At 39.7% G+C, this 22,740-nt stretch overlaps 1 protein-coding gene across 1 annotated transcript in view; it reads right to left on the bottom strand.

Moving 5' to 3' along the window:
* LOC109913631 overlaps window positions 1-14,027 on the bottom strand; it is a 136,211-nt gene extending 122,184 nt beyond the window's left edge. The window contains exon 1 of the mRNA XM_048603504.1: window positions 11,469-14,027. Within this exon, the coding sequence (XP_048459461.1) occupies window positions 11,469-14,027 (2,559 nt within the window). The remainder of the gene's footprint in view (window positions 1-11,468) is intronic.
* Between the last annotated feature and the right edge of the window lie 8,713 nt (window positions 14,028-22,740).

Here is a 22,740-nt window from a genome sequence, read left to right as displayed (position 1 = left end):
ATGGTATTTCCCTTAAGGGAAATGAAACACCATTTTGCAAATGTATTTCATTAAAAAAATATAGTAACAAAATACAAGGCATACACCTATTCATTCTTCCTTTCCACATATACAACCTCATACAATCTTAGCATTTTAAATCTTTAATTTATTGTAAAATTTTACACTCGGGACAATCCATCAGCAATGTGAATAGCCTTTACATTAAACCGTTGGAACAAAAGATTCGATCTAAGTCATCTCAGATTCTGAGTTTTACACTTTTCATGAAAGGTTAGTTTATTATGATCAATGTAAATCAGTGTTTTGTTGTTTGCATGGTGGACAGGCACTTCAAAGTTGTGAAGACCCAATAACAATCCCAAAGTGTTTTTTTATGATAAAGTACTTCTTGTAATATTTCAATCCTCTGAGTGAAATATTCCACTGGCTTCTCTATCCTCAACTCATTATGCTGTCAAAACACAACACCTACCCCTGACTCTAGCATCTCTTGTGACTTGTAAGGTATGAAAAATGAGGACCGGCCAACATTGGTTCAGTTATTAAGACTGTCTTCAGCTTCTCAATGGTTACTTGGCATTCTGCTGATGATCCTACTTTTGCTTATTTCTTTAAGAAAAGTGTTAAAGGTGTCGCTATTGTACTGAAATTACATATAAATTTATCATTGGACTCTCTGAAGGGAAAACTAAATGCTTCTTCCACAGACAGTTTGATTAGCCCTTGTATCTCTTAGTATAGTTATGAATTTGGATGCTGCCTTTGAAGAAAAAGCCGATATATTCCTAGTTGATTAAAAAAAACCTCTATTATCTCCCACCTTCCCAATGTACTTTTTCTGGACTCACAGCAGTGCCTAACTTCAATCTCATGTTGAAGCTACAAGCTGAACTGTGACCTTTTAGAGTCATAGAGATGTACAGCGTGGAAACAGAATCTTCGGAAGATTTTGTCCATGCCGACCAGATATTCTATATTAATCCAGTCCCATTTGCCAGCATTTTCCCCATATCCCTGTAAACCCTTCTAATTTATTTACCTATTCAGATGTCTTTTAAATGTTGTAATTTTACCAGTCTCCACCACCTCCTCTGGCAGCTTATTCCATATGTTCACCATCTCTGCATGAAAAACTTGCCCTTTATGTCCCTTTAATTCTCTCTTAAACCTAAGCTCTCTACTGTGGGGAAAAGACCTTGACGATTCACACTATCCATGCCCTTCATGATTTTTTTTAAACTTCTATAAAGTCACCCCTCATCCTCTAATGCTCCCGTGAAAATAGCCCCAGCCTATTCAGCCTTTCCCTATAGCTCAAACCCTCTAACTCTGGCAACATCCTTCCAAATCTTTTCTGAACTTTTTCAAGCTTCACAGCATCTTTCCTATAGCAGGGAGACCAGATTGAACACAATATCCCAAAGGTGGCCTTCTGAGTTTTGTTTTTAAACTTATTCTTATGAGCTTCAACAAGCCCCATGGATTTCCCTCTCAGCTTCTAGCATTCTTAATGAAAGTGAAGCACCTTGTTATGATGGCAACAATTTGTCTTCTGATTTTTATGTCAACTCTCAGTGATATGACTGCTGATCTTAGAAGGAGACTTTGGAGTATTTCCAGCTATCCATTCCTTACCTTGGTGATTATATTCCTTTCACCCTCTCATTTTCTACCGCTTTCAAATTTATGGAGGTAAAAAAAAAGCTTTATGGATTAGCTCATAATCATCAGCCAAAATAACTATGTTTCGAGCAATTGCAACTCGCTGGACCTCAATGTAACTTCTCATTATGGACTTAAGTCAGTTTTTAAACTCATAGTAGAGAATAATTTCTCTATGAACTTCATATGTATTTTCAATTTCTAATGCTTATGTCAAAATTACTTTGCTTAACTCTTTTGGATTCAAGATAGGTTTGTCCTAGCTGCTTCCTTTAATTGCAGAACTTCGTCCCATATGCTTCAGACACTGACTTATATGTAGCCAATATAGATCTTTTACAGCACCATAATCCCAAGAAACATTATCTGACAGTGAAGCATAAATTTCCCATGCTTTACCTGTCAAAATACTCTGCCTGAGAATGTTCAATATCCTTTTGCCCAATTAATTTGCCTCACCATTTTCTCAAATAGCATGAACAATGCCTCCACATCACTTTCCTCAAAATTTGGTAGGATGCTGTTTTCACTGCATCATTTTAAGCTCATTTTCATGTTCCCTTACTCTCACGCTCTCTTGAAATTACAGTTCTGGTTTTCTCATTTCCATTTCCTATTTTCTCAAGACCATCACTAATTTCTTCATATTTCCTTCTGCTCAACTGCTTTAACTCTAATCAAAAATCATCTGGTTCTGATGTTTCACTACCAGAAGTGCTTGGCCTCTGTTGTACTTCAGCTAAACCCAAGTACCGTGCTATTACCTCAATATTTTCTGCCTTCCTCGCTCTTCAAAGCAATGCTACCTCTTGTTTACTGTCAAGTCAAGCAATACAGAATTTGTAAGTTCCCCTTTGACTCCCAGGAACAACTCTGCCACCAGCAGAAAATCTGTTAACATTTCCAGTGCAATGCATGAAACACAATATAGAACTTGGTGTTTTCCTTCATTTGTTTCAGTTACTGATATCACGTGCAAATCCTTGTTGCCTCTGTTTCAAATCCATATTTACAAGATGAGCTGCCAAGACTTTATCATGTCTCACTGGGGCAGCACAATAGAAATCAAGCTATGCTTTTCCTGGAGTCATGATGAAAGTTAAGATTGTCCAAGTTTACATGTCCTATAAATGCTAATTGACAAGAAGCACAGACAAGGTTTCTGCATTTCACACAGCTGAACATTGTGCCATCATCAGTTAAGGACCCACCTTTGACATAATGATGGAGGGATGACCATTTATGAAACAGTGGAAAGATGTAAAAACAAAGAGCAAAGAACAGTGCAGCACAGCAATGGGCCCTTCACCGCACCAAGCCTGCCCTGATACGTGATACCTTTTGAAGCTAAAAGCCTTTTGCTTCTGTGCAGTCCACATTCCTCTATTCCCAGCCTATTCATGTGTCTATCAAGATGTATCTTAAACATTGTACCTGCTTTTACCATCTCCTCTGGCAGCACATTCCAGGATCTTACCACCCTCTGTGTAAAAACTGTGCCTCTCACATCTTCTTTAATATTTTCCCTATTGAACTTGAACCAATGTCCCCTAGTAATTGACATACCTACCCTTGGGAAAAGACTCTGACTATCCATTCTGTTCATGCCTTTCATAACTTTGTAAATTTCTATCAGGTTCAAATAAAACAAAAATCAAGTTTTTCCAATCTCTCCTCCTAGTTAATGACCTCCAAACCAAGCAACATCATCGTAAAACTTTTCTGTACTTTCTCCAAAGCCTCCAAATCAATCTGGTCATGTGACAAGTAGAATTGTACACAATATTCCAAACTTGGCTGAACTAAAGTTCTATACAACTGCAACATGAGTTGTCAATTTTCATACTCTATACCTCAACTGATGAGGGCAAGCATCAGTTTGCTTTCTTGACCACATTATCCACTTATGTTGCCACTTTCAGGGGCCTGCTGACTGTTACACCTGGATCCCTCTGTATGTTAATGCTTCTAAGTTCACTGTCATTCACTGTATACTTCCCTCCTGCATTAGACCTTCCAAAATGCAACACCTTGTATTTGTCCAAATTGAATTCCATCTCCCATTTCTCTGCCCAAGTCTCCAGCTTATCTATCTCTTCCTATATCGCCTGGCAATCCTCCTCACTATCTACAGTTCCCCCAACCTTTGTTATGTCCGCAAAAAAAAAATTAGTCCGCTTACATTTTGCTCCAAATCAATATATATATATATTACAGAGAACAGGGATCCCTGATTCCAGCAGAACACCATGAGTCACAGATCTCCAGTCAGGAAAATACCCTTCCACTGCTACTGTCTACCTTCTGTGACCATGCCAGTTCTGTATTCATCTTAACAAAAAACCAAAAGGACTGCAGATGCTGGGAACCAGAAAAAAAGCAGAAATTACTGGAAAAACTCAGCAGGTCTGGCAGCATCTGCAGAGAGGGAAGCAAAGGATGGCATGGGGGGTGTGTGGACGAGTAAACAATGGATATAGATAGAGCCAAAAAAGAGAGAAAGACAGTCGGACAAAGGAGGGATAAAGGTCAGCCTGGGAGAATAAAGAGCTGCTAATGGAGACTATTAGTAGATGACAACTGGTTGTGTGTGATAGCAACCCATGTGATGACAAGGCCTAGTGTTGGGGGGTTGGTGCATGTGTAATAACATGACAGAAGGCATTCAAGCCCTAAAATTGTTGAACTCAATATTGAGTCCTGGAGACTGCAGAGTTCACAAGTAGAAAATGAGGTGCTGATCTTCCACCTTGCACTGAGCTTCGCTGGAGCACTGCAGCATGCCTGAGACAGAAATCAAAAACAAAGTTGCTGAAAAAGCTCAGCAGGTCTGGCAGCATCTGTGAAGGAAAAGACAGAGTTAACGTTTCTGGTCCGGTGACCCTTCCTCAGAATTCAAGAGACAGAACTGAGGCAGAGATGCTGGCCAGAGAACACGGTGGTGTGTTGAAGTGGCAGGCAACTGGAAGCTCAGAATCATTTTTGTGGACACATGGTCTGCAAAGACATCACCCTGTCTGCACTTTGTTTCCCTAATGTAGACAATACTACATAGTGAGCAGATGTGATGTACTATATGTATCCATGTTACCAGTTCACCTTGGTTCCTTGTGACTCCAACTTCTGTATCAGCCTGCCATGAGAGACCCAGTTAAATTCATGAAGACAATATCCACCATCCTGCTCTCATCAATCATCTTTGTCAATTCCTTAAAATCCCAATCAAGTTTGTGAGACACAACTTCCTCCACACAAAGCCATGCTATTATTGATAAGTCCATATTTTTTTCAAATATGATTAAAACCTGTCCCTAAGAATCTTCTCCAATAATTTCCATACCACAGACATAAGGGTCTCCAACCAGATAATCTCTGTTGCCCTTCTTAAACAAAGGAACAAATTTTGCCATTCTCTAGTCCTCTATGTCCTCTCCTTTAACTGGAAAGGATACAAATATTTCATACAAGTCCCAGCAATTTCCTCCCTTATCTCCCTCAGTACTCTGGGATAGATTCCATCAGGTCCTGAGGACTTGTCTATCTTAATGTTTTTCAAAACATGCAACACCTCTTTCTTTTTTATATCAACATGCCCTAGAATATCAACATTCTCTGCATTCACCATCCACCATGTCCTTCTCCCTTGTGAATACTGATGCAAAGTATTCATAAAATCCCTACAGTGTGGAAACAGGCTATTCAGCCCTTCAAGTCTACACATTCTCTCAGAAAAACATCCTGCCCAAACCCACCCTCCTACCCTGACCTTGTAACCCTGTGTTTACCATGGCCAATCCACCTAACCTGCACATCTTTGGACTGTGGGAGGAAACCAGAGCACCTGGAGGAAACCCATGCAGATATGGGGAGAATGTGTAAACTCCACACAGTCACCCAAGGGTGGAATCAAATTTGGTTCCCTGGCACTGTAAAGTGGTAGTGCTAACAACTGAGCCACCATGCTGCCCTTATTATTTATTAAGGACCTCATCCACTTCCTCTAACTCCATGCATAAATTCCCTCCTTTGTATTTGAGTGGACTTATCCTTTCACTAGCTACCCTCCTTCTCCTTATATATGTATAGAATTCCTTGGGGTTTTCCTTAAAGCTGTTTGTTCAGGACATTTCATGGCCCCATTTAACCCTTCTAACTCCTTATCTAAATTCTGTTTTGCTTCCTTTATGATCTTCAAGGGCTCGGTCTGTCTTCAATTTCTTAAAGCTTATGCATGCCTCATTTTTTTTTTTCCTTTTTGACTAAGCTCACAATTTATCTTGTCATCCAAAGTGCCCAAATCTTGCCATCCTTATCCTTCATTTTCACAGGAATCTGCTGGTCCTGAACTCTAATCAACCGTCTTTTAATAGATTCACACATGACAGATGTGGTTTTACCCTCAAACAGTTGCCCCCAATCTGCAATCCCCAGTTCCTGCTTAATATTATCACAATTAAGTTACCCCCATTTAGTACTTGCACCAGAAGACTACTCTTATCCTAATCCATAATTAAAACTGCGAGACTTATGGCCACTGTTCCCGAAATGCTTCCCCACTGAAACTTTGCTCATCTCGACAGACTCATTCCTCAATATCCAGTCTAATATTTGCCTTCCGTAGTTTGACTATTTACATTATGCTTCAACTGTCTTCCTTTACTCAACTTAGAATATCCCACACATCCAAGCTTCTGGCACAAAGGGAGTCACAGTCAAAACATGGGAAGTTAAAATCATGCTATGACAACCTTGTTGTTTGGACATTTTTCCATAATCTGTCCACATATCTGTTCCTCTATCTCCCAATGGCTGTTGGGAGGCCTGTGGGACAACTCTGTCAAAGTTATTGCACCCTTCCTATTCCTGAGCTCTATCCATATGGCCTCCCTGGATGAGCCCTCCAAGTTGTCCTGAGTACAGCTTTGATGTTCTCCATAATCAGTATTGCAACTCCCCCACCTGTTTAACATCCCTCCCTCTCTTGCTTGAAATATCTAAATCCAAGAATGTTCAGCTATCAGTCCTGTCCCTCTCTCAACCAAATCTCTGTAATATCTACATCATAGTATATGTCCTGATCCCAGTTCTAAATTTATTTGTCTTACCTGTCAAACTCCTCATGTTAAAACAAATACAAAAACAAATTTGCTGGAAAAGCTCAGCAGGTCTGGCAGCATCTGTGAAGGAAAAAACAGAGTTAATGTTTCAAGTCCGGATCAGTTCTGAGGAAGGGTCACTGGACCCGAAACGTTAACTCTGTTTTTACCTTCACAGATGCTGCCAGACCTGCTGAGCTTTTCCAGCAAATTTGCTTTTGTTCCTGATTTACAGCATCCGCAGTTCTTTCGGTTTTTAAAACAAATACACTTCAAATTGCCAGGCCTGTTGTGTTCAATACCACTTCCTTTTAGTTTAGCTGGCCTTAAACTCTAACTTCTCCTTGGTCATTTCACATGCTGAATAGTGTTCTGGTTCCCAACCCTTTGCCATACTAGTTTAAATCTTTCCAAGTGACACTAACAAACCTCTCTGCCATGGTCATGGTCGCTGCATTGATAACCTTAGGGCTCTTGTGGTGCTGTGATGGTATCTCTGTCTCTGGACCAAGACACTTGGGTAGAAGTCCCACTGTCTCCAGAGCTGTGTAATAAAGTCTTTGAACAGGTTGATTAGAAAATATTCACAGTGAGGAATTCCTTCAGAGATTTTCTGAGCCTCAGATGATTGGCCTCCAACCAGCAGTCATTTTCTTTGCACTTTGCCTGATTACAACCATTTGAGAGTTTTACCTTTGATTCCCATTAACTTCAATTTTGTTCCTTGATACATTTCTCAGTCAGACGTTGCTTTAATGTCAAGTCCATTCACTTTTTCTTCACCTCAAGAATTCACCTCTTTTGTCCATGATTGGACAAAGGCTATTATGAGGTCAGGACCTGAGCAGGTCCAATAGAGTGCAAACTGAACATCAGTGAACAAGTTATTAACAAGCAAGTGTTATGTTGTGGCACTGTTGATGCGCCCTTCGATCACTTTGATGATGATCAAGAGTATGCTGGCAATAGACAAGCTTGAGTTTATCTTTTTTTCGTTTTCCAGACAGGACATACCTAGGCTAATTTCCACATGCTGTTTAGATGCCAGTATTATAGCTGAGCTGGAATAGCTTCTTTATACAAGACCATGCAATCATATGATGTAAAAACAGAAATTGTTCATCCAGTTTGTTCCACAATTCAATGAGATCATAGCTGAGCTAATAATTGTAAAATTAATTTTCATGCTTTATCTTCACAATGCAGATTCCGTTTCTGATTACAAGTCTGTCTTCTCAGCCTTGAATAAATTTAACAGGAGCACTGGAGTGCTGAGCACAAATCTTCAACAGATTTTGCCAGAATATTGTAAGGGCCCTTAGACTTTGCAGTATCCAGTGCCTTCTTGATATCATGTAGAGTGAATAAAATTTGCTACAGGCTGTTATTTGTGACCTCAGGACAAGGCTGAGATGGATCATCTATTTGATACATATGGCTGACGATGGTGGCAAATGCTTTGATGTTTGGACTACCTTCTTCATTAATGACACAGATATTTAAGTTGTCATCATCTATTGTTAGTTGTCTAATTGTTCAGCACCATTTATGGTTGGATGCAGCAGGACTGCAAAGTTTAAATCTGCTCCAGTAGTCATAAGATCTCTTAACCCTGTTTATTGTATGTTGCTTCTGCAGTTTAGCATGCAAGTAGTTTTGTCTTGTAGCTTCACCAGATTCACCTGTGTTTATATATCCCTGGCACTCCTCCTGGCATGCCCCTTACACTCTTTAATTAACCTTTAATTAATTCATGGTAGTGGGAGATTGGGACATATGCTCTACAAAGAGTTCACAGATTGTGGTCATGCACAATCTGCTCCGTCTAATGGGTCACCATGTGTCAGATATTCTCAGTTTTGAGTTGCTAGATCTGTCTGAAATGTATTAAATTTCGCATGATGTAATATGATTCAGTGAATCCTCATCATGAAGGGTGTACTTCTTCCAATAACTGTGTTGTGATCATTCCTACCATTACTCCATGCACAGAAACAAGAAAACATGTGATGATGAACTGAAATAGGTTTAGTAAGTTCTCTCACTACCTGTTGTCCCTTGTCTAACAGTAATATTTTTTAAGAATTTGTCAAATCAGTCTATCATGTTTCTGCTGAGCCACTCTTAGTGAGTGACAGTGAACTCCCCCACTTAGTTTGTTATGTGTCCTTTCTACCCTTAGTATTTCTTCTAATTGGTGTTTAACATGGAGAAGTTCTGATTTATTGGCCAGTAGGTGTGGGGTGAGGCAGTAAGTTGCATTCAGCAGGAGGATTCTTTTTCTGTATTTAACTTGATGTCTTAAGACTTCATGGTGGTCTAGAATCAATTTTAAGGATTCCCATGGCAACGCTATCATGAATATCTACCAGTGTGCCAGCACCTTTAGTTGTTCTGGGGCAGGATATATGCAAGGATGGTAATGGTGGTGCCTGGAAATTGTCTGCAGTGACTAATTCCTTGCATATGTCTTTGTCAGGCCCTTGATTGAATACTGTTGGAATAGTTCTCCCAATTTTTGCACTAGATGTTAGTTAGCAGGAGGTTGCTTGATCGAAAGGATTGAGTTTGTCATTGTCATTTCCAATGCCTACATCAGAGCCCAGTGAACTGTCAAGTTTTAGCATTACTAATTTTGCCCTTTCAGAATTGCATCAAATGCCTTATGAAATCCATGTCATTTTTTTTTATTAGATATTTTCCTTTTCACTACTTTAGTCACCTCCTAAGAAAATTCCCTGAAATTGATTAGGCATAACACACCCTTCATAATGTCATTCTAGATCTCACTACTTAGCTATAAAATTAAAAGGTGTTCATCAAATAATCCTTAATTATCAATGCAAGTGATGCCCTGTAAAAGATATTGGGCTAATAAATGTATAACCTGTTTTTTTTTTTAACTCTGTCATCTTTCTTATATAGTGGAATGAAATACGGCAACCTATAATTTCCTTCAAGTTGCACAATATTCTGAATAGGAAATATATTTTCATTTTAATTTAGTTAAAAACTTAGAATTTGCTATCTGTCAGTACTAGGCTCTCTATCTGAATTGTATAAAAAAGTGATTCCAGAAGGTGGGCTTAATACCATTTTCTCAAAGACAAATAAGGTTGGGCAATAAGTTTTGGCCTTTGCAATGATGTGTGCATCTCTTCAACAAATAAAGTGCAACAGGAATAAAGTAATACAGAGAATCTATGTATCAAGAATGCCAAGGATAAAATTGGATGCAAATAGAGGGTTTTACTTTTACTAGCGGCTCGGCCATGTCTGTCAAGAGCAGAGGAAATATTTTGACACGAGAAAAGTATAATTGCCCATCATTTTTAAGCTGATTTAACATGCACTCAAACTGTATATATGAGGAAGAAACACTGCTTGATGTTGAATTGAATGTTAGTAAAATGATGTTGCTTAGTTGGCTCTCTAGCACTGTTTGGTTCCTGCAAACCTTGATTTTCCATGATTATACATTTGTAAGACTTATCTGTGTGGTGGTACCACATTGCTGGTTTCACAATATTTGCATAAGTATGTGTCAGTAAATATTCAGTTTTAACTACTTAGACTACTTTATAAGTAGCAAAAATCAATTGACATCCATAAAGTGTTGTTTCATAAAACTGTTTTATAATTATAACTGATGTGTACTTTAGCAATTAACATGCTGCCCCTGTGGAAGGTTTTCCAATCTAATTGAATATTGGTGGAAAACGCTGAGAGATTTAAAACACAAATTCAGTCAACATGTGATTATTGGTTAACCTGCAGAAGATTGTCATCTCTTAATTTTTTTTCTGTTTTATTACAGTATTGAAAAATTGCTAATGAGTCATAGATCATCTGCTGTTCTATATATAATTGTAATCAGACGATGATCCACAGGTTAAGACACAGATGATACTTCATTCACTGAAGGTCTGTGTATTTGCTATAAAGGAAGACAGTACATTTTATCTTAGTCTAAAATTGCATCAATAAATATGTTCAAACATCAATTGTTTAAACGTGCGTAGCATAATGAAAATATATTTAGCTGCATTTTGCTGTCTTAAATGGCAGAGGAAAGGTATTTAATTTCATTCTTTGCTGTAATGTCACACTTTAATTCAGCAAGTTAATGGTCAGGAATATTTAATAATGTGAAGTAGGTGGTTGTTAAAAACCTCATCATCTTTAATATCATCTAATGAAAGCATTCTTGCTACTTATAATTCCCAAATGAACAAATATGGTATATACTTGAAGCATAGTAATTTTCAGTAGCATAACAAATAGCATATAGTAGGAATTCAATCAAAAGTACAATTTCAGTAAATGTTTTCAGTACACTAGCATGTGTCTAGTTTGTACTTTTCAAGTACACATAATTTGATGGTGCTCAAATGTAGTATTTTGCAACAAATTAGTATGTCATGAAATAGGAACAATCTAAATATGTAGAATTGCCAGGCAAAGGTAGTAGCATAAGTAATACTTAAGGTTAAGTTTCAATCAACTGTACATAGAACCAGTAAACAAACCATGAATACAAATTAAGAACTTCTTCAGATGAAAACTACTTGACACGATGCATACATAAGTAAATCAACAAAAAGGAAGAGTCTCGATATTGGCTTAAAACAGAGATGGATACCTAAACTGTGAAAAGTATAATAACGTAATTGAACAACTCTGATGATTGGCCAAGAAATATCTCACCTGATTGGTTATATTTCCATTCCACTCGCGAAATTTAATGATTTTCCTATTGACATTGGCAGTTGAAACATCAGTGTTTGAAGGTTTTGGTGAATATCCTTTCCATTCCACTCCACCCGGGTCACTACAGCTTGTTCGACCTTTGGGCTTTCCTGGGCTGTACGGTTTGAGGAAAGTAAAATCACTCCTCGCAGATTCAGGGGTCAAACACACCTTGTAATAATAGGCCTGTGAGACAGTCCCACTTCCACCTACCTCCAAAAAGTCAGGAGGCGCTTTGGGATTGGTCGTTACTTGGGGATTTGTTTTAGATGTTTGCAGAACATCTGCCGAATTCAAATGCTGAATGCAACAACAATTCCCGACGGTGGTGTTGCAGCTATGGGCATTGTTTCTGTATTGGTAGTACTTGATGGTAGCGACGATAATAATGGCCACAATGAATACAAATGAAATGCATCCCAATGTGATAATTATATAAAATAATAAAGCGGAATTTTGCTCTGCATTCTCAGGCAAATTACTGATTTTTGGCGGATTATCTGTAATGTTGTCCATTATTGAAAATACGATGGAGACCGTGGCTGAAAGCGAAGGTTGCCCGTTATCTTTCACCAGGATGAGCAGAGTTTGCTTAGGGACATTTCTGTCTCTCAAACGCCGGGTCGTCCTTATTTCTCCTGTGTGGAGTGCCACGTTGAATAACGTAGGATCTGTTGCTTGCAATAATTGATAGGAGAGCTTTGCATTCTGCCCAGAGTCGGCGTCTGTGGCAATGACTTTGATCAGTAACTGCCCCGGGTGAAAAGATTGCGACAGCTTCTGTAGTGCAACTGAACCGTTCCTTGGCCGTGGGGACACAATCACAGGAACGTTGTCATTCTGATCCAAGATGATCACATTTACTTTGGTAGAGCCACTGAGTGGTGGAAATCCAGCATCCTGAGCTTGGATTTGGATTTGGAAATCTGTTAGTTGTTCGTAGTCGAATGAACGTAATGCGTAAACGTTACCATTATCCGAATTGATTGAGACATAGGTTCTGGAAGGTAATCCGTGGATCGTGCTGTCCATGATAGAATAAGATAGATAGGCGTTTTGATTCGAATCAGGGTCCAATGCTGTCACGAAGCAAACGGTAGCGCCAGGTGCGTTGTTTTCCGTGACATACACTGTATATGAAGATTTCGAAAACCTTGGAGCGTTGTCATTCACGTCTGAAACCTTTAGAAATATAGATTTGTTGGTAGAAAGAGAAGGATATCCTGAATCAGTGGCCGTAATTGTGATGTTATATTCTGGTACCCTTTCACGGTCCAGAGGAGCGGTCGTCACCAATGTGTAATAATTCTTAAAAGACGACTGAAGCTTAAATGGAACGTCCTGAACAACCTCACAGTTAATCTGCCCATTTTCCCCAGAATCTCGGTCGGTAACACTAATGAGAGCAATCACTGTCCCGATCATGGCGTCTTCCATCACTGGACTTGACAACGAAGTCAGGATCACTTCAGGCGCATTGTCATTCACATCAACTATGTCTACAAGAATCTTGCAATGCACAGGTATTGCATAGGGGCCACCTTTATCCTTGGCTTGAATATAGATTTCGTACGTATTCAGTTCTTCGTGATCTATATTACTTTTAACTCGAATCTCACCTGTATGGGAGTCCACGTTAAACAGTTCGCGCACTCTCGGCGGAGTATGACTACTGAAAGAATATACGATCTCGCTATTGGAGCCTTCGTCTAAATCGCTGGCGTTCAATGTTAATATTAACCCCCCCTTGGGTGCGTTTTCTTCCAAGGAAACTTTGTAAATTGCCTGTTCGAACACAGGTAAATTGTCATTGGCGTCCAGGACATTAACAGTGATCAGGGCAGAACCAGACCGCTTTGGAATCCCACCGTCAACAGCCGCCAGAACTAGATGATGGGCCTGTTGTTGTTCTCTGTCCAGCATTTTATCCAACACTAGCTCTGCAAATTTGCTGCGATCACTTCGTGTCTCCACATCCAAGGTAAAATGGTCATTTGGACTGAGCCAATAAGTGTGAACTGAGTTAGTGCCCACGTCTGGGTCGTGAGCGCTCTCGAGAGGGAATCTTGTCCCTGGCAAAGCCGATTCTATAATATCCAAAAAGATATCCTTCCTCAAGAAAGTTGGTGAGTTATCATTTATATCCAGAATCTCCACTTCAATACGGTACAGCTCGAGAGGATTTTCGATAACAACTTCCAAATGTAGAAAACAAGTAAGAATCAGACCACAGAGCTGCTCCCTATCTATTTTTTCATTCACGAACAAAATGCCATTGCCCAAATTTACCTCTAAGTATTGCGTAGAAGCACTAGACACGATACGCAGTCTTCTGGCGCTTAGCTTACTGACATTTAAACCTAAATCATCAGCAATATTGGCAACAAAAGCTCCATGCTTTAGTTCTTCCGGAATTCTGTAGCGGATTTGTCCAGAAATCAAATTTGCAAAGCAGGACACGGCAAAAAAGCACAACACTTGCCTTGTTCCTATCCACGATGTCTTTCCAGTAATCATTTCTCTGGCAATCGGGGAGCTTTCTGATTCCTACTGGGAGATTTTGAAGAGAAATCGCCTCCGGAATATATTGGTTAATAACTTATATCAGTGGTACATATATTAATCCACGCAATCTTCGGATCTCTTGTATAGTTTCAATAAAATATTTCTTCCAAAGGAAAGCTGTCTGCTTTTATTGTAGCGTTGTTCCCATCTGCTCCCAATGTGGACAGTAGAGCCGTGATGATATCTGCAATTCCGATGCTGTACTTAAGATCGCACAGCGCGCTCTGTGCGTGTGTCTGTGGAGGTGGCTTCTTTGTGTTGAAGGTCTGAAGGCTCTCCGCACTCATATCAGTACTGGGTGGCGGACAGCAACAGCGAGAAAACAGCGCGGAACATTTGACATTAGTTAAAGACACGGTGCACGTAAAATGCAATTATTAGACGTCAACATTCTGTCTTCTAGATCCAGATTTTAAAAGCTAACAGGCAATTTTATCTTCCTGCGATGCTCGATGTTCAAAATATCTCTATGAGTTGTAAAATGTGACAATGTGTCCCTCCCCTTTCTGCCTATGCTATTTCAATGCAGGTTATTAGAGCTCGTGTTTTCCATAAAGAATGCCCGCTGAACATGTTATATTATCATTGGTGTACATTGAAAAGCTGACAGACCATGGCTAATGACATTTTTTTTCTTCAGAAACGAGTGCATTTCACGTGAATGAAAATCGAGGTAGACAATTGACCGATGGGAGCAATAGGTAAGGTAGATCGTTCGCATTACATTACCAAACATCCTGCATATTCGGCAGCATTCGCTTTTTCTTACATTTGGAGTTAACTTATTAAACTCATTACTGTGCATTCGCGTGAAAACTTGCTTCCGGAGCTTCCAGTGAATGTCCAAACCTAATAAGCCATGAACAATTCTTCAAAGGACCTTTGGCAGAAATCCTAAAGGAACCTGAATTACTTCTGCACTGAACCCTACATAATAAACGATGCAATTACTTTAGCTGGCCTCGGTTGCATTATGTTATATGCATAGACTAAAGTCACATTTACTAAGTATCTACACATCATTTGCACTTTCAGATAGTGCATGTGCATCTATGAAAGGAGTGATGAGAAGCTTTACAGAGATAGAGTATTGAAGACTTAGCTAGATAAACGAGTGCAACAATATGCAAGTCAAGTAGGAATTAGTACACTGTGACAAGGGCGCGCAAAATCAGAGTTTTTCGCCTAGTGATGGTCATTCAAAGCTGTGACCTTCAGGAAAACATTACTAGGGAGAACAATACAATGAGTGATATGAATTATAGAATACAGACCATTCACGTTTAAAAGGAAACAAGTGGCCTGACTCGTGAATTGTCAGGTGTGTACGCAAGGCGAGGTTCAACCGCAACACAAAATACCCAGGATTTAGACTTTTAAACACATACCCTGGATTTTTGTTTACTTATTTTCACAGTCCATAAAAAGTTGGATCCTCTTCTGTAATGAAGCCTCCCAAATTGTGCCAAAATCTGCAGAAAATTGGTACCTCGTTCTTAAAGCAGTGTGAGTCCACTTGATGTGATATGCCTGGTGTTAGCAGAGGGTGGTGCACAGTGGCCAGTCGGCTTGGCACTTCTTGCCACCAGCTGTCACTACTGGCTCGCAGTGTACCCATTTCGAAATGAGGGCCGGTCTCAGCCCAAGCACGAGGTGGATTTTTCCTGGTTATCTCGCCGACCCAGACGAAATTCCAAGGGATTTGAGGGAGACCTGTACCCCTCACCGTCACACGTCTGGCGTCCAGCCCCAATGTTAGTTGTTACGCCCTTATGTCCATGGATCAGATACCAGCCATGATGAATAGCCCCACCGACTCGTGGGTGCCTCAGAAGAGAAGTTTCCGGGAGTAAACCCTGACAGAAAACTTAGTGTGGAATCTCGCAGGCGGTAAACCGCCATCTCAGAATGACGCCATCTGAGTGTGTTCACTTCCCATCCCGACTGAAGGTACCATGAAGGTCCCACCTGCTCAACCTCGTAAGAGGTGTGGTGACGCTCCGGTTAAACTCACCATCAGCTGTCTTTCGCGAATGAGCGAGCAGCCATATAAAGGGGCTGTGGCCACTTTATCGTTATAATCTGTCATCAATCAGGCAATGCATTGCCACCACTTCATGTAGATCCCCATATTCTCTCTGCTGTTTGCGGCTGCATTGGGTGTGAGGGAATCAGTTAGTTAACATGTAGGACAGGATTTTTTTTTAAAAAATACAACCCAGTGATTGAACATTTTAAAATGCACTGAATTATTTTTCCATCATCACAGTTCTCTATTAGTAATTTGTTTCTGGACATGAAGAAGTTGAATACGGACAAGTTTGCAAAACGCAAAAGAATATATTTTTGACCTTAGCCTTCTGAAATTGAAACTCCCTCGCATAAAGCTGATATTAGAAACAGACTCTGGGCGAAATTTCAAACACGGGTTCCCATGGAAACAAAACAAACGACCTCTGATCTTTCTTGTCCTAAGTTGGTGCATAAGACATGCACATGCCAAGAGCGAAATTAATTCCATTGGGGAAGGAGATGTGGGCGGTAGTGAATATCAAAAGTCACGAAGCAAGACATGAGGTTGTGAAGGAAGTCTACGACTTAGCACAAAGCTGTCCAGGCCCAGACTTTCTCCACTAATTGAGCGACACAAGCAGCTGAAGCTATGTCTCTTGGTGGTGCAATTGATCCAGATTGCCACTGGCAAGAACAATAATTCTCCTTGACACGAAAGGATTGGACACAATAGTTATATAAGATACAAACGGTTGCTTTGAGTGCAATATGTTGAGGTACAGGCTTGAATAAAATAAAAATCTGAAATCCTTTTTAATTAGAACCTGAGCTGGCTTAAAGATGAGAATTTAGCCCTAAAGGTAAGAATCTGAAATGTGCTTGGCTGAGCCAGGGGATTAGAGAAGAGCTGGGAGTTTTCGTCTGGAGCTTGTAAAATATATCTTTCCTAAAATGCCTGACAGGGATCTTAAATTATACGAGGAAAACGAAGATGCATTTTCTTTTGCTACATGCACTTCAAATGCATACAATCAATATAGATTCACAACCCAAGATGCGTCGTTTTTTTTATTCTCTCTCTAATAACTAGCATGCGTGTATAGGTTAGCAAAGCTCTTTTTCTGCAACAAATTAGATACACCCAACCTGTCAAAGTCGATGCATCAAAGTTAATCTCAATTTTCAAAATTATGAAGCGGAAAAATCAAACTAGTACATGTGTAGTCATTTAGTGATTGGCTTGATATGTTTTGTTTTACTCTTTTACAGCATGTGGGCATTATTGGCTGGGCCAGCATACATCGCCCAGCCCTACTTGCTCCGAGAAGTGGATGGTTAGTTGCTAGGTAGTTTTAGGTGTTTGACTCAGTGACAATGAAAGAACTGTGATGTAGTTCCAAGTCAGGATTCATCGATTCATATAGTACAGAAAAGGCCCTTTGGCCCATTGAGTCTGCACCAACACAACCACCACTAAATGTGCTAATACCAACATTTTGCACTTGTCCCATATCCTTGAATGTTATGATATTTGAAGTACTCCAAATATTTTTTAAAGGTTGTAAGGTATCCAGCCTCCACTACCTTCCAAGGCTGGGCATTCCAGACTCCCACCACCTGCTGAGTGAAAAAGATTTTTCCAAAATCCCCTCTGGAGATCCTGCCCCTTGCCCAAAAACTATGCCCTCTCATGATTGACCCCTCAACCCTCTCCATTCTCTGCATTATCTTATAAACCTCAATCATGCCTGCCCTAAGTCTTGTCTTCTCTAAGAAAACAATCCAAACTTATCTCATCTCGCCTTATAGTTCACTTTCTATATAGTTCAGGCAACATCCTGGTAAACCTCGTCTTTATTCCCTCTAGTGCTATTACATCCTTCCTGTAATAAGGTGACCAGAAGTACACACAGTAGCCTATTTGTGGCCTGACCAACACTTTGTACAACTCCAACATTACCTTCTTGTGTTATACTCTATGCCATGACTGATGAAAGCAAGCATCCCATTTGTCTTCTTAACTATGCTACTCACATGCTCTGCCAACTTCAGGGATCTGTAAATAATTACCCCAAGATCCCTCTGTAAATCTAAGCTACTCAGGGTTCTGCCATTCATTAAATATTGCCTCATCTTGTTTCTTCTTTTAATGTGCATCACCTCACACTTATCAGGGTTAAATACCATCTGACACAAGTCTGCCCATCTGACCAACCCATTTACATTTTTCTGTAACCTACATCCATCTTCTTCTCTATTAACCACTCTACCAATCCTGGTATTATCTGCAAGATTACTTAACATTCCCCATTTTTTCATCCATATAATTTATATATATAACAAACAATAAGGGTCCCAGTATTGATCCTTGTGGTACTTTGCTAGACACCAGCCTCCAGTTACTCCAATGGCCTTCAACACTACCCTTTGTGTCCTATAACTAAGTCAGTTTCTGATCCATCTTGTCAAGTTTCCCTCAATTCCATATACATTAATGTTCTCAATCAGTCTCCCATCTTGGATCTTGTCAAAAGCATTGCTAAAACTCATATAAACTGCATCAACTGAACTTCCCTCATCCACATACTTGATCACATTTTCAAAAAAAATTCTAACAGACATTTTAGGCGTTACGTCCCTCTGACAAATTCATGCTGACTATGCTAATTAACCCATGGCTTTCCAAGTGGGTATTAATTTGCTCCTTCAGAATTTTCTTCAATTGTTTCCCTACCATTGGTGTGAGACTCACCAGTCTGTAATTTCATGGTTCATCTCTACCACCCCTCTTAAAAAGTGGAACCGCATTAGCCATCTTCCAGCCCTCTGGCCCTTGCCCTATGGCCAGGGACGGAAAAAAAAATATGCCAGAGCCCCTGAAATTTATTGCCTCACCTTAGAGAAGTAGCCTGGGATACAATTCATCTGGGCCAGGGAATTTGTCTAGTTTTTAAGCCTAACAGAACTGTAATACCTCTCCATTTCCTATGTCAAAATATGCAAATTTCTCACAGTCCTTTTCCTGAATTCCATATCTATATTCTCCTTTTCCAGAGTGAAGATCAAAGAGAAGTATTCATTCAACATCCTTCCAGTATCCTGTGGCTTCAAACACAGATTGCCCCTTAGTCCTTAATGGGCCCTATTTTTTCCCTGGTTAACTTTTAATTTTAATATATTTATAAAATATCTTAATATTCTTCCTAATCCTGTTTGTGAGTCATTTTTCACACCCCCTTTTTGCTCTTCTAATCACTTTCTCAAGTTCCCTCATACGCTTCCTGTATTCATCTAGGGCTATAGCTGAATTGCTTCCTTTGGACTTGCTGAAAGCCCTACTCTACTTCTTCATCCAGTCGTGAATTGTCCTAGACATCTAGGGTTGTCTGATGTCATTGCTCCTACATTTCTCTCCAAAAGGTACATGTTGAACGTATACTTTCCCCAGCTTATTTATGAATGACCACTGTTACTCCACTGCACACTTACCTGCAAGGAGCTGCTTCCAGCCTACTGTAGCCACATCCTGCTTTATTTTAAAAAAACCTGCCTTCCCCTAATCCAGAGATATCCTTTGCAGACCATCATTTTCCCTTGTCCAGAACAAATTCGAACCATACTGTTTTGTGGTCGCTATTGCCTAAATATTCTTGCACTGCCACATCGAACATTTGTTGGACTTCTTTCCCCGAACCAAATCCAGCATTGTGCCATCCCTTGTGGGACCTTCCACATACTGGTACAAAAACTCCCTTGGATACTTTTCAAGAAATTAGCCCCCTCTAAACGCTTAACTCTGTTACTACCCTAAGTTATGTTGGGAAAGTTGAAATTCCCTATTATAACTACCCGATTATTACTCTTACACACCTCTGTGAACTGTCTGCATATTTGCTTCACTGCTTCCCGCTGACTCTTTGGCGACGTATAAAATACTCTCAGTAAAGTAGCTGCCCACTTAACATTCCTAAGTTCTACCAACAAAGCCTCATTTGAGGACCATTCCACGATATTATCTCTCCTTATTGCAGTAATTGATTCCTTAACTAAAAGTGCTATATCACCATCCTTTTTACACCCTCCTCTCTCTTGCCTAAAGATCCTATACCCCAGAATGTTGAGTTGCCAGTCCAGCATTTCCCTCAACCATGTTTCTGTGATGGCAATACATGATTCTTTCATGCATCAATCCATGCCATTAACTCATCAGTCTTACCTATTACACTGCTAGCATTTAAGTAAAGTTCATCCAGCCTTGCCTTACTCTCTTAAAACTCAAAATAGTTGACATCACTGTGACTTTGCTATAGCCTGATGTGTCCCTGTTTCATCTATATTCTGTGCCCCTTTCCCCTGCCAGACTAGTTTAAACTCCCCCCAACAGCACTTGCAAACCTACCTGCAAGGATGTTGGTCCCAATATGGTTCAGGTGCAGAGCGTACCATGTGTACATGTGCCACCTTCCCCAAAAATGCTCCCAATGATCCAGGAATCTAAAACCCTTCCTCTTGTACCAGATCCGGGGTGCATTCATCTGTCCTACTTCTAAACTCGCTAGCACATGGCACTGGGAGTAATCCAGAAATTACAACCATTAAGTTACTGCTTTATAATCTACTGCCTAGCTCCCTGAATTCCTGATGCATGACCTTATTTGTAACTTTTCCCATATGATTGGTAACAACATGTACCATGAACCACTGATTTAAGATTAATGGAAAAATGACTACAGATTACATGAAGAAAAATGTTTTCATGCAATGAATCTTTGGGATCTTGAATTCCGTGCCATTATAGTGTAGTTGAAGTAAATTCAGGTTTATGGTTTGAAAAGAAGATTGAGTAGCTCTTTGAAGAGAAGGCAGTGCCAATTATGCTGAAAATATCATGATTAGGACATAGCAAGTTACTTTTGTGCAGAGACAAAGGACCAAATGCTCTGCTTTGTTTTGGGACCATTCTGTGATTCTGTTATTCTAAGTCATTTGGAACACGCTAAAGTCCTGAGCAGTGTTTTACAACTGCTTATTCCTTGCTCTTGAAACATTAAAATTCAGTTTGTGATTAAAGTCAAATATATATCAGACATTTTCATTCAGGATTCTTGTCAACCATTTTGTGACATACTGTTAATTTCTATTAGTTTTGAACCATTTTGACCTATTTTAATTAGTCGGTAAGTTCTTTAATAACCTATTCAATGACAGGGTGTATACTAACAAAAACGTCAGGTGAAAACATTTTCTTATGATTCTGTTTTTCCCATGTTTCACTCTCTCCCCCATCGCTTTGTCAACTTCTGAGGCCTTCAGTCTCTCTCGGTCTTTCTGGATAAAGAACAGAGAACAGTACAGCACAGGACAGGCCTTTTGGCCCACCAAGACTACGCCAACACATGATGCCTTTCTAAACTGAAAACAATATGCCTCGATATTATTCACTGCCTGTTCATTTATCTGTCAAGATGCCTCTTAAATGTTCTATTGCATCCACCTCCACTACCTCTTCTGGCAGCACAATCCAGGCACTTACTATCTCTTGTTTAAAAAACTTAGCTCTCATATCTCCTTTTAACTTACCCATTTTTACCTTAAACATATGTCCCATAGTTATTGACAGTTCTAGCCTGGTAAAAAAAAACTTCAACTAAGCATTCTATCCTTGCCTCTCATAATTTTGTAAACTTCTATCAGATCCCTCCCCCATCCTTCAGCATTCAAGTGAAAACAAACCAAGTTTGTCCAATCTCTCCTCATAGCTAATACTCTCCAAACCAGTCAACATCCTGGCAAACCATTTCTGTACCTTCTCCAAAGTCTTCACATTCTTCTGGTAGAGAGACGACCAAAACTGTACACAACATTCAAAATGTGACCTAACAAAATTTCTACACAGCTACAACATGCTGTGCCATTTTTTAGACTTCTACACTTTTGTTCGTCCTTATTATTTGAACGTAAGAAATGAATCATAAGGACAGGAGTAATCCATAAGGCTCAATGAACTTGCTCTGTGCTAATCTATTGAACTTTGTTATACTGCCCCTAAGGTAAGTATATCTGTCTTTTGCTACAGAGGCACAACTGCACAAAATATTCCAGTTGTGGTCTCACTATAACTCAGCATTAATGCAGAAACATGTATTTACTCATGTAATCCAAACCCCTTGCAATAAAGGTCAATATATCATTTGACTTCCTAATTGCTTATGAATTTTATCCTTCTGTGATTTGTATACAATAATACAGAAACCCTCTGAATATCAAGATTTAATGATTTCCCTGCATGGGCAGAATGTAGGAGATGATATTGAATGCAGTGAAGTATCACACTTTTTAGGAGAATGACCAAGTAGAGACAACAGAAAATAAAGGATACAAATCTAAAGAGATGCTTGCACCAAGGGGATTGGGGATAGATGTGCACACACTAATGAAGGTGGCAGGACAGTTTAATAAAATCCTTTAAAGGCATAAAGGACCTTATACTTTGTAAACAAAGAAATAGAGTACAAAAGCAAGTAAGTTATGTTGAACTTTATAACACACTAGTTAGGCTTCAGTTGAAGAACTGTGCATAACAAGGTGTAGAGCTGGATGAACACAGCAGGCCAAGCAGCATCAGAGGAGAAGGAAGGCTGACGTTTCAGGC

This window comes from Rhincodon typus, chromosome 12 (genome assembly GCF_021869965.1).
Source record: "Rhincodon typus isolate 14 chromosome 12, sRhiTyp1.1, whole genome shotgun sequence".
Taxonomy (NCBI): domain Eukaryota; kingdom Metazoa; phylum Chordata; class Chondrichthyes; order Orectolobiformes; family Rhincodontidae; genus Rhincodon; species Rhincodon typus.
Note: the sequence above shows the minus strand (reverse complement) of the source record. Positions and strands in the feature narration are given on the sequence as shown.